General features: G+C 47.9%; 1 protein-coding gene across 1 annotated transcript; it reads left to right on the top strand.

The window, feature by feature from the left end:
- Window positions 1-745: 745 nt before the first annotated feature.
- On the top strand, window positions 746-6,181 carry RPS14 (ribosomal protein S14). The gene is made up of 5 exons (XM_080699451.1): window positions 746-763; window positions 2,937-3,087; window positions 3,669-3,830; window positions 5,257-5,333; window positions 6,108-6,181. The coding sequence occupies exons 2-5, from the start codon at window positions 2,939-2,941 to the stop codon at window positions 6,173-6,175; spliced, it is 456 nt and encodes a 151-aa protein (XP_080555577.1). The 5' UTR covers window positions 746-763; window positions 2,937-2,938; the 3' UTR covers window positions 6,176-6,181.
- Window positions 6,182-17,307: the final 11,126 nt, after the last annotated feature.

Below are 17,307 nucleotides of genomic sequence, written 5' to 3'. Positions count from 1 at the left end.
CTTACAGCAGGTCAGCTTATAAATATTGTATAACTCTTTTTTTTTTTTTTTTTTGCGGGTCTGGGGTTGGAACCCAGGAGCATTTGACCTCCGAGCTACAGCCCCTGCCCTATTTTTTATTCTTTATGTTTTTTTCTTTAATTCTTTTTTTTATTCTTTATTTTTTATTCTTTATTTTGAAACCGGGTCTCACCGGGTCTCACTGAGTTGCAGAGGGCCTCACTAAGTAGCTGAGGCTGTCCGCGAACCGCGATCCACCGGTCTCAGCCTCCCAAATTCTGGGATTACAAGCGTGCGCCACCACATCCGGCCGAAAAACTTATTCTTACTTTGCTCGGTTCTGTACACAGTAGGCGACAGCAGCCGTCCTGTTGTTGCTATTCTCCTCCGCTCCGCTAGATGCGCTACCACTCGCAGAACGCTAGGGCGGGAGTAGGATGGCGGAAGTTCGTCTAGCCGCGGCCCCCCGCCTTCTTGGGACACAGTCCCGCCTCACCCCGCAGCTTTATTTACTCTGTATAGTCCCGTAGGCAAACCTGCCCGCTGCGACACCACCCTTATGCCTCTTGTATCTCTCTCTTAAGTAGCCCATCGTCCCCAAGGGTGAGTTTTAATCTCTTTAGAAACCATAAAAGCGGGGTCTTCCGGGAGCGGGCCTCGCCCCATGACCTCAGCGATACACTTCCGGGACACGGAAGTGACCCGTCGCCCCGCCCTTCCCTCCTCTCTCTTTCCGGTGGCGGAGTCGGGATACGAAGCGCAGGTACGAGGCCTATGCATGGAGAATCGGGCGGCATCCTGGGTCCAGAGAGCCTGGCGGGGCTCGGGGCGCGGGACTGAGGTCTTTTGGGGGAAGCGTGCGGCGGGCGGGCTTGGAGCCGGCCCCAGATGGGATCAAGTTTGCGCCTTGGGTCGGAAGCCGACTGTCTGGTTTCACGGGGGGGAGCCTGGTTTGTGTGAAGTGGGATAAATGCGGGTCTAAGCCTCGGCCCGGTGCTGCCGCCACGTCTGGGCCGCCCCACAGTGTGGTCTGGAGAGCCGGGATCCTAGTCTCCTGTCGGCTCCCATCACTCCACCAGCTCCCCGGGTGATCGCAGGCGTCACGCACTTAATCTCAGGTTTGCTGCCGTCCCAGGGAAGTAGGAGCAATAACACACTAGTCCCATGGGATTTTAGTGAGCAGTCAAGGAGGGAGTGCAGGAAAAACTCTGGCTTTCTTGGGTACTTAAAAGACAGTGGTTAACTTTTGTTGCTGAGTCGGTCACATTGCACGTTCTGGGTGCTCGGGGTGGAACTTTGAAGGCCAGAAGTTAAAGGTAGGGACTGCACATTAGTGTGTGCTAGATACCCGGAGTGCGAACGAGCGTTCCCCTCGTCACCACTTTTGGGACATGAAGATCTGGGAAGTGTAAGCTTTGAGTAGACACCATGCTTGGAACTTAGATTCTTGGTTTTAGGGACTGACACCTTCCTTAGAGTACTTTGTGGGGCAAATCTAATTTGAGAGTGGGAACAGGCCATTTTGTATACCCAAGACCTGCACTGGTGGTATCTCTGATCAGACACTTAAGTGTTGTATAAGGAAGGCACCCGAGAAATAAAAGAACACCGAGGCAGACTTTTCAGTTTGTGGTAGTAATTTGTGGAGTACAGGCATCTTGACAGGGAAAGTACAGACTCTTAAATGGTTGTGTTTACATAATAGGCAACATCAGGTAGGGAGATGTGGTCCCACAAACCAGTGGATTTCTGGCATGGATCTTTTCCATTAAACTTCCTTGTCTTTAATATTTGAAGCTAGTTTCCGGCGTGCTGATGTTCCCCTGTAATTCCAGTACTTGAGAGGCTGAGGCTGGGAGGTCATAGTTTCAAGGCTCAGCACTGTAACTTAGCTAGACTTTTTTTTTTTTCTTTTTGTGGTACTGGTGGTGGAATCCAGGGGCTTTTGTACCTTAGGGCTATACTCCCAGACCTATTTTTTTTTTTTATGCTTTATTTGGAAACAGGGTCTCAGTTGCTGAGAGCCTCACTGAGTAGTTGAGGCTGGCTTCGAAACTGTGTGATCCTCCTGCCTCAGCCTCCCAAGCTCTGGGATTATAAGCGCGTGCCACCACGCCCAGCTCCTAACCAGCCCTTTCTTCACAGCAAAAAGGGCTGGAGATCTAGCTTAGAACCTTCCCTGGGTTTATGCCCCAGTACCACAAATAAATTGGCTTTGGAAGGGAACAGATAGAACAGAAGACATGGGAGATGAGATTTGAGGACTGTGCTAAGTATTGGCCTTAGCCTTCTAACTTTGAGGAAGTAGTCTTTCAGGCCTCTTTGGGTCTGACTTGTAAATAGTATCTAGGGTCAGGTAACCTAGAAATGCTCCTAGCATTGTTGTGTTTTGTGTGGACCTAGAATCGCTTAACTTTGTTCCCATCTCTCTTAAGTGACTTGCTGTATCACTCTGGGAAAACAAAAATTTCTCAGCTGGTATATTGGAAACAATGGGAATCAGAAAAAAGAATGGTTTGGAGGCCGGGGATGTAGCTGAGTGGTAGAAAATTTGTCTGGCATACATGAAGTCCGAGGTTCCATCCTCAGTACTGGGGGTGGGGGTGGCTGCCCAGTTTTTTAGAGCTGCCAGTTGAACACAGGTCCCTAGAGACCTAAGCCTGTTAAACATATTTTGGGTAAAAATAAGGATGCTGTGGTCTGTTGCTAGAACCTTAGGCTAATCCTTTTGGCAGTTGGTGGAGAAGAATTACACCTCATGGCCAGCAGTTGACATCTAAGTATAGGGAGGAGAAAGGGGTTTCAGTGAAGTACAGTACAGTGCTGGATGGAGGGAAGCGGGGATACAGAGGGGCAAAACTTGGGGGTTCCTTTGGTAGCCAAGGAATGCGGGTTCTAGAAATTATCATTAACATTATGCCTCTTCTTCCTCTCAGAAATGGCACCTCGCAAGGGGAAAGAAAAGAAGGAAGAACAGGTGATCAGCCTTGGCCCTCAGGTGGCTGAAGGAGAGAACGTATTTGGTGTCTGCCACATATTTGCGTCCTTCAATGACACCTTTGTCCATGTCACTGATCTGTCTGGCAAGTGAGTACCTGGATAGAGAGGCTGAGAGCAGAATGGCCCTGGGACTGGGTAGCAGTGTGTGTGTGGGGGGGGGGGTCTCGTCTAATTAGACGAGACCAGTAAGGAAATGTGCTTGGTCGTTTAATCTGCAAGTGCTGTAATTTCCCAGGAGTTACAGGAGAGAGAGACCCATCGTGTCCTCATAGCCCTGCAGTGTGATAGTTGAGTCCTCATTGAAGTGCCCAGTGTAGGGGCATTGGTGGTCAGCCCTGAGTCCAGGTTCTGTCTGCCATTAACAAGTTTTTGTGACTTGTGTGAAGTGCTCAAATTAAAGAATTTCGGTTTCCTCACACGTGGGGTAGTTGGGAGAATTAAATGCAGAGTATGGAGCATTATTAATGTGGAGTCTGGCATCTATCTTGGGCTTCTTTACTCCCCTAGACTGAGCTCCTTGGGGGCAGATCTCGGGGCTGTCTCGTCCAGGATCAGGATACATGCTCAGGCTGACCAGACCTGGGTTCTGGCGGTCTTCACTCCTGACAACTGTGAACGTCCACTGAACTCTTGTTGGGAGATGAAGAATGACTCTTCCTTTGTCCTAGGGAAACCATCTGCCGTGTGACTGGTGGGATGAAGGTGAAGGCTGACCGCGATGAGTCCTCCCCGTACGCTGCCATGTTGGCTGCCCAGGATGTGGCCCAGAGGTGCAAGGAGCTGGGCATCACCGCCCTGCACATCAAGCTCCGGGCCACAGGCGGGAACAGGTATGGAAGGCGGTGGTGAGGCCGCCGGCTTGGGTGGCAAAGCACTCGGATTTGGTTCTCTGTTGTGATCCTACATGTACCTCACCCTTACTGGGTTTGTTAAGAACTCACCGTATACCGGACTCTGTGTTTTGGTGCTAGAAGGAAGAGTAAAGCACTCCCTGTGTGGTGTCTAGGCCAGCAAGAGTCAGGCTTTAAACACTGGAGAGCAGGAGAGGGTGTTGCCATTTATCGCGAATCCTCCGGTGTAAAACTGTAAAGTTGGGCAGGCCGGGTGTGGTGGCGCACGCTCGGGATGCTGGCCCTGGAGGATCCTGCGGGTTCAAAGCCGGCCTCCAGCTACATGGTGAGGCTCTCAGCTACTGAGACCCTGTTTCCAAATAAAATGTGAAATAGGTTTGGGAGTGTAGCCCCCAGTGCCACAAAATAAAACTGTAAAGTTGGTTATTAAGACCTAAACGATGAGCCAGAGTCCTTCCAGTAAAGGAAGTGCTGGAGGAGAGTATTACAGCTAGCGATAACTGCAAGCAATTTTTTTTTTTTTTTTTTTTTTTTTTTGGTGGGGCTGGGGCTGGAACCCGCATTCAACCTCTAAGCTACACCCCCCCCGCTGTATTTTTTATTTTGAGACAGAGTCTCACTAAGTTATGGAGGGCCTCACTGAGTAGCTGAGGCTGCCTGCAAACTGCGATCCTCCTGTCTCGGCCTCCTGAATGCTGGGATTACAAGCCTGTGCCACCATGCCCGGCTGCAAACGTTCTTGAGTTGAGAATGAGCTTGGGCCTCTGGAGGGAGAGGGGCACGAAGGGGTTGAGAGCGGCAGGGCAGAGTTTCGCTTTGCCAGGTCTTGTAGAACAGGGCAAAGGTTGGGGCTTTGGTGGGACCGTAAACTGGGCACCTGGGGGCGAGCTGGATAGAAGTGGTGTGCATGGTCCCGTGAGGAGGTGCTATTCTCTTGGATGGAGCAGTTGGATGTGGACAGATTGCCAGAGAATACAAGAATCACTGTATGTGGCATGAAGGAAGGGGGCTGACCTGCTTAATTTTATACAGTCTGAACTCGGCTGGTCTTCGCGTTTTTGTTTGTTTTTATGATACTAGGAATGGAACCCAGGGGCATTCTGTCTCTTGAGCTATAGTCCCAGCCCTATTTTTTCTTCTTTACTTTGAAACGGTCTCACTAAGTTGTAGCCAGCTAGGGCTGGCTGCAATCCTATGATCCTCCTGTCTCAGCCTTCCAAATACTGGGATTACAAGCGTGTGTCACCACGCCTGCTTCCGGTTCTCAGTTTTGAAAGGAGTTTTTGTTGTTTAGGGGGGTATTTAACAAAAACTGGTGCAAAGTTTGTAGATCCCTGAATTAGAGGGTTATGGGATCTTAGGATAATTCCCATTAACTTGGCTAAATTAGTCTTTAATTTCCTAGGACCAAGACTCCTGGACCTGGAGCCCAGTCAGCCCTCAGAGCCCTTGCTCGCTCTGGTATGAAGATCGGGCGGATTGGTAAGTGTGCCCCTGTAGCTAGCACTTGGATTAGTTTTGAAGACGAGGGACACCCCCCCCCCCCCTGAAGCATTGGCTGTCCCTGGTGGAAGCCAGGCCTGGTCTGATGAGTGTTGGTGGTTAGGTTTATTAAAGGGAGCTTCAGCGGCACTGGATGAATCTCTGGCCTGGTTGAAGTGTCCTTCCTGATGCTTCTCAAGGACATCACCAAGTAATGTTTGTATGCTGTCTCCTGCATAATATGCTGTTCTGCAGCCTTGGTCTCTGCCCAAGTATCAGTGGGATTCCTCAGTGCTGACTCCCAGAAGCGGAGGAGGTGACTTCCTCCGTTACCCTAACCTGTGGTCTCCTGGCCCTCCCTTTATAGCTCCTAGGAAGAAGGTCTAGGCCGTCCCTGTTCCTTTGTGGTTCCAAGCAAAATGTGCTGGGTGCTCAGTCTAAAGTTAGCAGTCTTCTGGTCTAATGATGTTTTCAGACTATGTTCACCTCAGTAGCTACTGAAAAGGAGACTGTCCAAGATGCTTTGCATGGGGAGGTTCCACCAGAGTCGGGTTAGATCTCCCAAGCCTAGAAGTTTGTGCCTCGGCCTTTTTTCCCTTCTGGAAAGTGAGTTGAGACTAAAGGGGAAACTGAGGAGGTGGGGCAGCTGCAAGCTCATCTGTTGAGCACTGGGGCGGGTCACAGGATTTGCTGCTCATTGCTTAGACTCCTGACCCAGGGAGGCCTGGGTCCTTCCCTCCAGCTCCAAGCAATGATGTCTTCTTCTCCCCACAGAGGATGTCACCCCCATCCCCTCTGACAGCACCCGCAGGAAGGGGGGTCGTCGTGGTCGTCGTCTGTGAACAGGATTCCTCAGATTATTTTCTGTTAATAAATTGCTTTCATGGAAGCTATTTTGATGCTAGTCTTTATTGTTAAGGGACACCAGGAGCATTTGTTTCCTTCTTTTTGTGTGTGTGTGTGTTTGGTACTGGGGTGGAACCCAGGGGCTTTTCTACCTCCAGGCTATACTCCCAGACCTTTATTTTAAAATGATCTTTCGCTAAGTTGCTGAAATCCTCACTAAGTAGCTGGGGCTGGCTTCAAACTTTTGTGGTCCTCCTTTCTCAGCCTCCCAAACACTGGAATTATAAGTATGCGCCACCACGCCCGGCTGTTTTCTTCCTCTTATCTAGATGTATGATGGGGCATGGGCCATTAAGGTTCTGGGGCAGTTACAAAATAGTGAATGCTTCAGAAGATGTAGAAGATCTTTTATTTATTTATTTATTCTTTTTTTGCAGGTCTGGGGATGGAACCCAGGGGCATTCAACCTCTGAGATTTGCCCTATTTTTTATTTATTTTGAAACCGTCTCCCTAAGTTACAGCGGGCCTCACTAAGTAGCTGAGGCTGTCTGCGAACCATGATCCTCGGGTCTCAGTCTTCTGAATCCTGGGATTATTAGTGTGCGCCACCACACCCAACTTTAGAAGATCTTTTAGATCTTAAGAACATAAGTGGATCCAGACATGATGGCGCACACTTGTAATCCCAGCATTCGGGAGGCTGAGACAGGAGGATCGTGCTTCGCGAACAGCCGCATCTACTTGATGAGGCTTTTTGTAACTCAGTGAGACCCTGTTTCAAGATAAAAGAATAAACTGGGATGGGATGGGATGGCGGTATAACTCAAAGGTAGAATGCCCCTGGGTTCCATCCCCAGTACTGCCAAAAAAAAAAAAAAATGGGACTGTTTCAGGCTTTGACAGGACAGCTGAGCCCAGGCTCTGCACGCTGTCTTGGCTTCCTGGGAGAGGGAGGCTAAGGAGGGGTGAGGTGCTGGCCTTCCCATACTGCTGGTGGCATGAAGCTGTCTCAGTCATCTAAAGCAGACCAAGGCCTTGTGCACCTTGCTTTTAAAGTAGAGGTGTTGGTTCTAAAAATGGACTGATTCTTAAAGAGCCAGAGCAGAGTGGGAACTGCAGGTCCAAGCGTAGCCTGAACAGAAGAGTCTTTCAGACCTGAGCCATATATAAACACATGTGGGCGTGTATCTCCCCCCACACCTTCTGTGCAAGATGGGTAGCTCACTCCACTGTGCCTTGCTTTTCTTCACTTGGCAGCTCTTGGAGGTTGTTCCACATCGGTACATAAAGTACATAAAGATTCAGCCACCCCACAAATACACACCAAGTCCTATTTTCATCAGGAATAAAAAGATAAAAGTTCTTTTCCGGAAGCTTGCATCCTCCTCCAGGGACGCAGTGGCACCAGATGGTTGCCGAATATTCTGCAAGGATTGCCATAGGACCCTATGGTGGTTAGGCAGGGCCACCATCTGAGGGAGAAATAGGATTAGCTAGGCCCAGAGAGAAGGGAGCTGTGTCCTGGACTGGTGAGGTGGGATCCCTGATGCTACACGGTAAATTCTAGAGTAGGGAAATCAAACACTGAAAGCTTGTTGGGATCCATCAAGCCAAACCTCCGATAGTGTGTTCCAGTCAGGAGCACATGGAAAGGTCTGAGAAGTGGGTTACTGTGATGAAGCGTTGGTTATATGCCAGGCTGTATTTTAGTCTATTGAATCTTAAACCTGGTAACAAAGGTGCTGTTCATAGCTAAGAAAACCAGGGGTGAAGGTAACTTGGCAAAGGTCTGACTGATAGCTTATTTATTTTGTGGTACTAGGGGTGGAACCCAGGGGCTTTTCTACTCCCGGGCTACACTCCCAGATCTATTTTATACTTTATTTGGAAACAGGGTCTCACTAAGTTGCTGAGAGCCTCACTTAGTAGCTGAAGCTGGCTTCGAATCTGTGATCCGCCTGTCTCAGCCTCCCAAGTGCTGGGATTACAAGCGTGCACCACCACTCCCGGCTCCCCAACTCCTTTTTTAAATTTATTTTGAAATTGTGTCTAGATAAGTTTCCGAAGCTGGCCTGGAACTTGATATCTTGCCTCAAAAATTCCACTGCATTCAGTAATACTAGGGATTGAACCCAGGATCATTCTGAGTGACATCCTCAACCCAATTTTTTTCCCCCCAGTATTGGGGATTGAACCTAGAACATTCTACCCCCTAAGCACTATTTTATTTTTTATTTTGAAACAGTATCACTAAATTGCAGAGGGCCTTCTGAGTCTGACCACAAACCTGTAATCCTGTTTCAGCCTCCTAAATACTGGTATTATAAACCTGGGACCCAACCCATTTTTTAATTTTTATTTTGAAAGGATCTTCTATATTGCTGAAGTTACCTTGAACCTGTAACGGTCCTGCCTGTGTCCGAAGTACTGAGATTATAGTGAACACCACCATGCCAAACAAATCAACCTTTTAAAATCTGGTTATAGCCAGACATCTGGGTGCATGCTTGTAATCCCAGCCCTCTGGAGCGGATCGCAGTTCAAGGACAGCCTCAGCTACACGTGAGACCCTGTTTCAAAGATAAAGGATAAACTGGGCGTGGTGGTGCAAGCTTGGCGGAGACCGGAGGACAGCGCAGGCTTAAGAGACCCAGTTTCCAAATATAAAAAAGTATAAATTAGGTCTGGGAGTGTAGCCCGGAGGTAGGAGGGCTTCCAGGAACCCTAGTGCCACAAAAAAAAAAAACCCATAAATAAAAAAATAAAACATAGGGCCGGGGGGTGTAGCTCAGAGATAACCCTTGGGTTCCATCCCCAGTACTGAAAAAAAAAATTTTTTTAAATCTGGTTGTAGCCCAGTGTGGTGGCGCACACTTGTTATCTCAGCATTTGAGAGGCTGAGACCAGAGGATCATGGTTCACGGACAGCCTCAGCTACTTAGGCCCTCTACAACTTAGTGAGACCCTGTTTCAAATTAAAGAATAAAAAAATAGGGCAGAGAGTGTAGCTCAGAGGTCGAATGCCCCCTGGGTTCCATCCCCAGACACACACACACAATCTGGTTGTGGTGGCACACACCTATAATCCTTGTACTTGGGAAACTGAGACAGGAGGATCACAGGTTAGAGGACAGCCTCAGCAAGTAGTGAGACTTAACTAAAGCGAGACCCTGTTTCCAAATAAGAAAACCAGACTGGGGGCATAGTTCAAAAGTAGAATGCCTCTGGGTTCAATTTCTAGTACCACAAAAAATTAAATAAAAAAAATTTTTTCTTTTTTGGTGGTACTAGGGGTAGAACCTAGAAGCTTTCTACCTCCGGGCTATTCTCCCAGGCCTATTTTATATTTTATTTGGAAACACGGTGTCACTAAGTTGCTGAGAGCCCCACTAAGCAGCTAAGGCTGGCTTTGAACCTGTGTGATCCTCCTGTCTCAGCCTCCTAAACTCAGGGATTACAAGCATGCGTCACCAATAAAATAAAATATGTTTCTAAACTAGGCATGGGGGCACACGCTTGTAATCCTAGTACTTGGGAAGCTAAGACAGGAGGTTCATAGGTTGGCGGCTAGCCTCAACTACTTAGGCCCTCTGCAACTTAGACCCTGTTTGAAAATAAAGAATAAGCCGCTGGGCGTGGTGGCACACGTTTGTAATCCCCCGCACTTGGGAGGCGGAGACAGGAGGATCGCGCAGGTTTGAAGCCAGCAGCGCTGGCTTAAGAAACCCTGTTTCCAAAAATAAAAATGTATAAAATAAGTCTGGGAGTGTAGCCCGGAGGTAGAAGGGCTTCCAGGAACCCCAGGACCACCTAAATAAATAAATAAATAAATAAATAAATAAATATAAAGAATAAGCCTGGCGTGGTAGTGCACACTTGTAATCCCCACACTTGGGAGGCGGAGACCTGAGGATGGCGCAGGTTTGAAGCCAGCTGCATGCTCTGGCTTAAGAGACCCTGTTTCCAAATAAAAAAAGTATAAAATAGGTCTGGGAGTGTAGCCTGGAAGTAGAAGGGTTTCCAGGAACCCCAGTACCACTAAAAAATAAATAAAAATAAAGAATAAAAAATAAGGCTGGAGGTGTAGCTCAGAGGTGGAATGCCTCTGAGGGGCTCAATCCCCAGTACCACAAAATAAATAAGTAAATAAGTAAAATCTGTTTCTAAGTGGGGCATGGTGGCATGCATTTGTAATCCCAGTACTTGGGAGGCTGAGACGGGAGGATCATAGGTTTTTGTTTTTGTTTTTGTTTTGGTGGTACTGGAGTTCCTGGAAACCCTTCTACCTCCGGGCTACACTCCCAGACCTATTTTTATACTTTTAAAATTTGGAAACAGGGTCTCTTAAGCCAGCATAGCTGGCTTCGAACCTATGCTATCCTCTTGTCTCTGCCTCCCAAGCACAGGGATTACAAGCTTGGGCCACCATGCCCAGCTAGGACCATAGGTTTTTTTAAGGACAGCCTCAGCAAGTAGTGAGCCTCTTTAAAATAAAAATAAAATAGGACTGAGGTTGTAGCTCAGAGTTAGAATGCACCTGAGTTCAATCCCCAGTAACATACACACACACACACACACACACACACACACACACATTGTGTGGGTGTGGTGGTGCAAGCCTCTACTCCTAGTACTTGGGAGGCTGAAATTTGAGTAATGCAGGTTTAAGGCTGGCCTCAGCAATTTTAGTGAGACTCTTTTTTTTTTAATTTTCTTGGTACCAGGGATGGAATCCAGGGGCATTCTACCTCCAAGCTACATCCCAGCCCTATATTTTATTCTTTATTTTGAAACAGTCTCACTGAGTTGCAAAGGGCCTGACTAAATAGCTGAGGCTGTTGGCAAACCACGATCCTCTTGTCTCAGCCTCCCAAAAACTGGGATTACAAGTGTAATCACCACACCCTGCTAGCAAGGCCCTTTTTGAAACTGAAATATAAAATAGGGCTGGAGGTGTAGCTCAGGTAGAACACTCCTGAATTCAATCCCTAATACCAAAAATCTGTTTCTTCAAGTAGATACCGTAGTACACACCTCTAACTGAAGTACCTGGGAGGCTGAGACAAGAAGATTGCAAGTTTGAGGTCAGCCTCTGCAATTTAGCAAGACCTTGTTTCACAGTAAGTAATAGAGCTGGGCGTGGTGGCTCATGCTTGTAATACCACCATTTGGGAGGCTGAGACAGGAGGATCCTGGTTCGCGAACAACCTCAGCGAGTTAGTGAGGCCCTTTGCAACTCAGAGAGACCCTGTTTCAAAATAAAGAATAAAAAATAGGGCTGGGAGAGTAGCTCGGAGGTAGAATGTCCTTGGGTTTCATCCTCAGTACCACAAAAAACAATAAGTAATAGAAAGGGCCAGACAATACAGCTCAGTGGTTTAAGGCCTTTGGGTTCCATCTCCAGTACTGAAAAAAAAAATTTTTTTCACCTTGGAAATGAAGAGGTCCACGCTTGTAATCACAGCATTTAAGAGGCTGGGACAGGAGGATCCCAGCTTGCAGACAGCCTCAGCTACTTAGGCCCTTTGCAACTCAGCAAGACCCTGGTTCAAACTAATAAAAAAAAATAGGGCTAGGAGTATAGCTCTGAGGTAGAATGCCCCTGGGCTCCATCCCCAGTACGGGGTGGGGGAGATGAAGGATATGGGCTGAGACAGGAGATCACAGGTTCGCAGCCAGCCTCAGTTACTTAGTGAGAACCTCTGCAACTTAGTGAGACCCTGTTTCAAAATAAAAATGTGGTAAAACCTATAACCTAAAATTTTTGTGTTGGTTTGTGTTGATTGTAACCATTGTGACGGGGAGGAGGAGGTTAAGATTCCCTTAGAATTCCAACCAATAAAGCCAGGCATGGTGGCGCACACTTGTAATCCCCGCGCTTGGGAGGCTGAGACAGGAGGATTGCGCAGGTTAGCCTCAGCTATTTAGTGAGGCTCTCAGCAACCTAGTGAGACCCTGTTTCCAAATAAAGTATAAAATAGGTCTGGGAGAATAGCTCAGAGGTAGAAAGCCCCTGGGTTCTACCTCCAGTACCACATACACACACACACACACACAAAAAAAAAAAAAAAAAAAAAAAAACAAAAAAAACAAAAAAAAAAACTTCCAACCAATATAGGTAGATATTCCTCTCTGCTTAGAGTGGACCTGACTTGGTGACTCAATGTCTAAAGAATCAAATATGGACAAGAGAAAATAGTAACCTCCCTGTGGAGCAACCTGGCACCACTAACGGCACCAAGAGTGGCTGATTCCTGTGGTTTGAGTGGCGGGGGAAGAGTACTTGACAGCTCTGATGTTCTCCTAAAGCCCATAGCCTCAGTCTCAGCACAGGAAACATCCCACAAAGTGCTCCTTGAATTGTTATAAACGATGAAAACCAAGGGCAAAGACCGGGAGAGACTAAGGAGATGCACCAATGTTCCTTTGTTTTTTTGATCCTGAGAATTGAACCCAAGGGCATTCTACCTCCGAGCTGCACCACCAGCCCTTTTTATATTTTTGCTTTGTAACAGGGTCTTGCTAGATTGCTGGGGGTCTTGCTAACTAGCTGAGGCTGGTCTTGAACCTGTGATACTCCTGCCTCGGCCTTCCAAATACTGGGGTTGCAGGTGTGCGCCACCCTTTCAGGCTTGTTCGTTTCTTTCGACAAGTATGTCTCAGTAACGTAAGGTGGTAGAGGGAAAGGTGAGTGGCACGTGGGAATACTATTAAGGTAACTTTCGTAAACCTTAAGTTCTTCCCAAATCAAATGACTAGGGGGAGGACTGAAGGATGCTTTCATCCTCCCAATCCGGTTTCTAGACAGGGTGTCGTGCAGGGACCCTCCAGAGGCCGATGCCTGGATGGAAACCTCAGATCCCAGCCTCATCCTGTGCAGCCTTGGGCAAAGTGCTTCCCCTCAGCCATTTAGTGAAGACTCCTGTGAGGCGGCTGCCTCGGATCACAGGATGGAAGTGTTTAGCACAGTGCCTGGCTCCAAAGAGGCTGCTGCTATTCTTATGCCTGTTCAGTTCTTGTGCCAAGCAGCATAAAGGACAGCTGGCTGGGATCCTGGTGGAAAAATGCTGGCGGTTGCTGGAGCACTCTTTGTTTCTCATGACGGGACGTTGCAACTTATTCTGCTGTTTCCTGGTAACCAGGGGGGCAATCGGCCTTGTCTTTGGGGCAGAGCTTTTCAGGGTTTTGTTTGCAAGGTAAATAGTGGTGCAGCCCAGCTTGGACCACTGTGGGCCACTGAGGTGGGCAGGATGAGACTGACTGCTCACCTGAGCCTGCAGACCGTGAAGCCCAGCCTGGGCCGGCCAGCTTGAAGCGTGCCCATCACCCCAGCGGGCCCTAGAGATGGCCCCTGCTTCTCTCCAGTGCCCCTCTCGGTTGTTTCTTCTTCCTCCCGATCCGATCCGCAGCAGCCTCCACCCTAACTGGCCTTCCTGTCTTTCCTCTGGCTTCTGCCTACCCTTAGACCACCCTGCAGTTGTGTGCTGAAAACTAATTGCAGAGCTCGGTACAGCTCAGTGGTGGATCGCCTGCCTAGCACGTGTGAGGCCCTGGATTCCATCCCAACACTGCAAAAATAAATTAATTGCTATTCCCTTCTATTTAATCGGCGCCCCGCCCTATTTTCTTCAGAACAGAATCCAGTCTCCGTGTTTTGTCTGGCCTGGCCACACCCTGCAGCATCCTCGTACTCTGCCCAAGCCAAACCTGGAGCCTTTTAGTTTTCCAGTTCTCCGGGCCCTCCTGTGCCTTCAGCCTCTCAGCTTGGCTCATTTTGCATCCACTCTCCCCCACTTGGCCTCGCCGTCTTCTGCTCGTCTGTTAGAATCAGTCCTTCATCACCCACAGATTAGCCTTCAATGCTCATAGCCCTCGTGGTCCCTCTATTTCTGCATGGTTGCATCCCTCACCTGCCATTGTAATAGCCTGTTTCCACCTCTACTCTGTGGGCTCAGAAAGGGCAGGGAGATTCACCACTCGGGGTCTGCTGCCCTAGCACCCAGCCCAGCCTGCACAAAGCAGGGCCTCATTAAGGATTGTTTGATGAATCCTTGGAAGAACGGATGGATGGACTTCCACCTTCTGTAGTTCAGCCAAGTAGGTATTTTGAAGGGCTTTTCTAGATCCAGGACGAAGTGAAACAATTATGTGCTCCAGGGCTCCCAAAGAAGTAAAGGAAATCTCCAAGGGCTTCAAGGAAATGGGAAAGGAAAAGAACATCGAGATGAAACGGATTAGGGAACAGAAGGCTGCAAGCAATGCTGGGCCGCGCTGAGAGCAAACGGGAGGAGGTGGCCGGAGGCTGAGCCGAGGCTCTGTCCCCACGTCCTCTCCATATCCACTTTAAACCAGAAATACTCGAGATTTCTGGGCTGGTGTGGGCCCAGACAGGAGTGTCCCTGAGCTCTTGGCAGAAGCAGAAGCAAATTCTTGCTGTTGAAAGCCATCCATAATGGAGGCCCTCCAGTTTCTCACGAATTTCATAAAACCAAATAGGGGGCCGTGCCAGGAGTGGTGGTGCACGCTTGTGATCCCAGTACTTGGGAGGCTGAGATGGAAGGATCATGGGTTGAAAGCCAGCCTCAGCTACTTAGGGAGGCCCTGCTTCAAAATAAAAATAAAATAGGGCTGGGGGTGTAGCTCAGGGGTAGAATGCCCCTGGGTTCAATTCCTCAGCACGAGAGAGAGAGAGAGAGAGAGAGAGAGAGAGAGAGAGAGAGAGAGAGAGAGAGAGAAAGGCATAGCACAGGTCTGTAATCATAGTACTTCAGAGGCTGAGACAAGAGGATTGAAGGTTCAAGGCCAACCTCAGCAAATTAGCAAGGCCCTTAGCAGTTTAGTGAGACTTTAAAAATTGATTGATTGTTTGATTGATTGATTGATTGATTGTGGGTCTGGGGATGGAACCCAGGGGCAGTCGACCTCCAAGCTACACCTCCTGCCCCATTTTTTATTCTTTATTTTGAAACCAGGTCTCACTGAGTTGCAAAGGGCCTCACTAAGTAGCTGAGGCTGTCGGCAAACCATGATCCTCTGGTCTCAGCCTTCCGAATGCTGGGATCACAAGCGTGTGCCACCACGCCCGGCTTCAAAATTTAAAAGATAGAGCTAGAAGTGTAACTCTGAGGTATAATGCCCCTAGGTTCAGTCCCCAGTCTGTTTCTGTCTGTCTGTCTGTCTCTCCCTCTTACACACACACACACACACACACACACACACACACACACACAGAGCTATAAATAATTATGTTTATGTGAAAATGATCAAAAGAAAAAGCCATGTGATCATTAAAATTAAATACTAACTGGATAGGTTAAGTGGCAGATTTCAAATCCCAGCATTTGGGAGACTAAGACAGGAAGATCGTGATTCGCGGACAGCCTCAGCTACATAGTGAGGTCCTTTGCAACTCAGTGAGACCCTGTTTCAAAATAAAGAAAAAAAATAGGGCTGGGGTATAGCTCAGAGGTTGAATGCCCCTGGGTTCAATCTCCAGTACTGCAAAAATAAAAAATAAATTATATTTATTTATTTTGTGGTACTGGGCTATACTCCCTGTCATTTATTTATTTATTTATTTATTTATTTATTTATTATTTATTTTTGTTATGCAATTCTGGGGACTGACCCTAGGGGCAGTCTACCTCTGGGCTATTCCCACAGCCCTATTAAATTTTATTTGGAAACAGTCTAGCTAAATTGCTGAGAGCCTCACTAAGTTTCTTTTTTTTTTTTTTTTGGCAGGTCTGGGGATGGAACCCAGGGGCTTTTTGACCCCCGAGCTATACCCCCTGCCCTATTTTTTATTCTTTATTTTGAAACCGGGTCTCACTGAGTTGCAGAGGGCCTCACTAAGTAGCTGAGGCTGTCCGCGAACCGCGATCCTCCAGGTCTCAGCCTCCCGAATGCTGGGATTACAAGCGTGGGCCACCACGCCCGGCTCTCACTAAGTTTCTGAGGCTGATTTCAAACCTGCGATCCTCCAAGTCAGCTTCCCAAGTACTGGGATTACAGCATGCGCCGCCACACCCAGCTTATATTTTTATTTTGAGACAGGATCTTGCTAGGTTGATGAGAGTCTCCTTTTTTGCTGAGGCTGCCCTTGAACCCGCAATCATCCCCTGCACAGACTCAGCAACTTAGCAAGACCTTGTTTCCAAATAAAAAATAAAATAGGGCTGGTGGATTAGCCTAAAGGTAGAATGTCCCTGGGTTCCATCCCTAGTACCACAAAGTAAACAATAGAAAGGGCTGTGAGAGTAGCTCAGAGATAGAAGACCCTTGGGTTCAATTCCCAGTACCAACAATAATAAAGACACAGCTAGGTATGATGGCACATTCCTGTCATCCCAGTATCTGAGAGGCCGAGACAAGAGTATCACGGGCTGAGACCAGCCCTGGCAATTTAGCAAGATCCTCATCAACTTGGCAAGGTCCTATTTCAAAGTAAAAATTTTAAAGGGCCAGGGCTGTAGTCAGATGTAGAATACCCCTGGGTTCAATCCCTAGTACCAAACAAAGAGAGATGGAGAAAGGGGAGAAGATTAGAGTGAGGAAGAGGAGGATTAGAGCCAGGCAAAGGAAGATTTACAGAGCTGCAAAATAAATCTGAAAAGCCAGGCTGGTAGCTGTGGGCAAGCCTGTAATCCCAGCACTTGGGAGGCTGAGATAGGAGGGTCACAGGTTCAAGGCCAGCCTCAGTATAAATCCCTGCTTCATTTTATTTATTTATTTATTTATTTATTTATTTATTTACTTACTTACTTACTTACTTATTTATTTTGCAGGTCTGGGGATGGAACCCAGGGGCATTTGACCCCCGAATTACACCCCCTGCCCTATTTTTTATTCTTTATTTTTGAAACCGGGTCTCACTGAGTTGCAGAGGGCCCCACTAAGTAGCTGAGGCTGTCCGCGACCCGCAGTGCTCCAGGTCTCAGCCTCCCAAATGCTGGGATTACAAGCGTGCGCCACGACGCCTGGCGTGAATACCTGTTTCAAAATAAAAAATGAAAAGGACTAGGAGATAGCTCAGAGGTAGAGTGCCTCTGTGTTCGATCTCTAGTACCAAGAAAAAATAAATTAAAATAAATCTGAGGAGAGACCAAACAAAGAGAAGACTGCAGC

This window comes from Muscardinus avellanarius, assembly GCF_963383645.1.
Source record: "Muscardinus avellanarius genome assembly, chromosome: 7".
Classification (NCBI taxonomy): Eukaryota; Metazoa; Chordata; class Mammalia; order Rodentia; family Gliridae; genus Muscardinus; species Muscardinus avellanarius.
The sequence above is the reverse complement of the archived record's forward strand: the minus strand, read 5'-3'. Positions and strand labels throughout refer to the sequence as shown.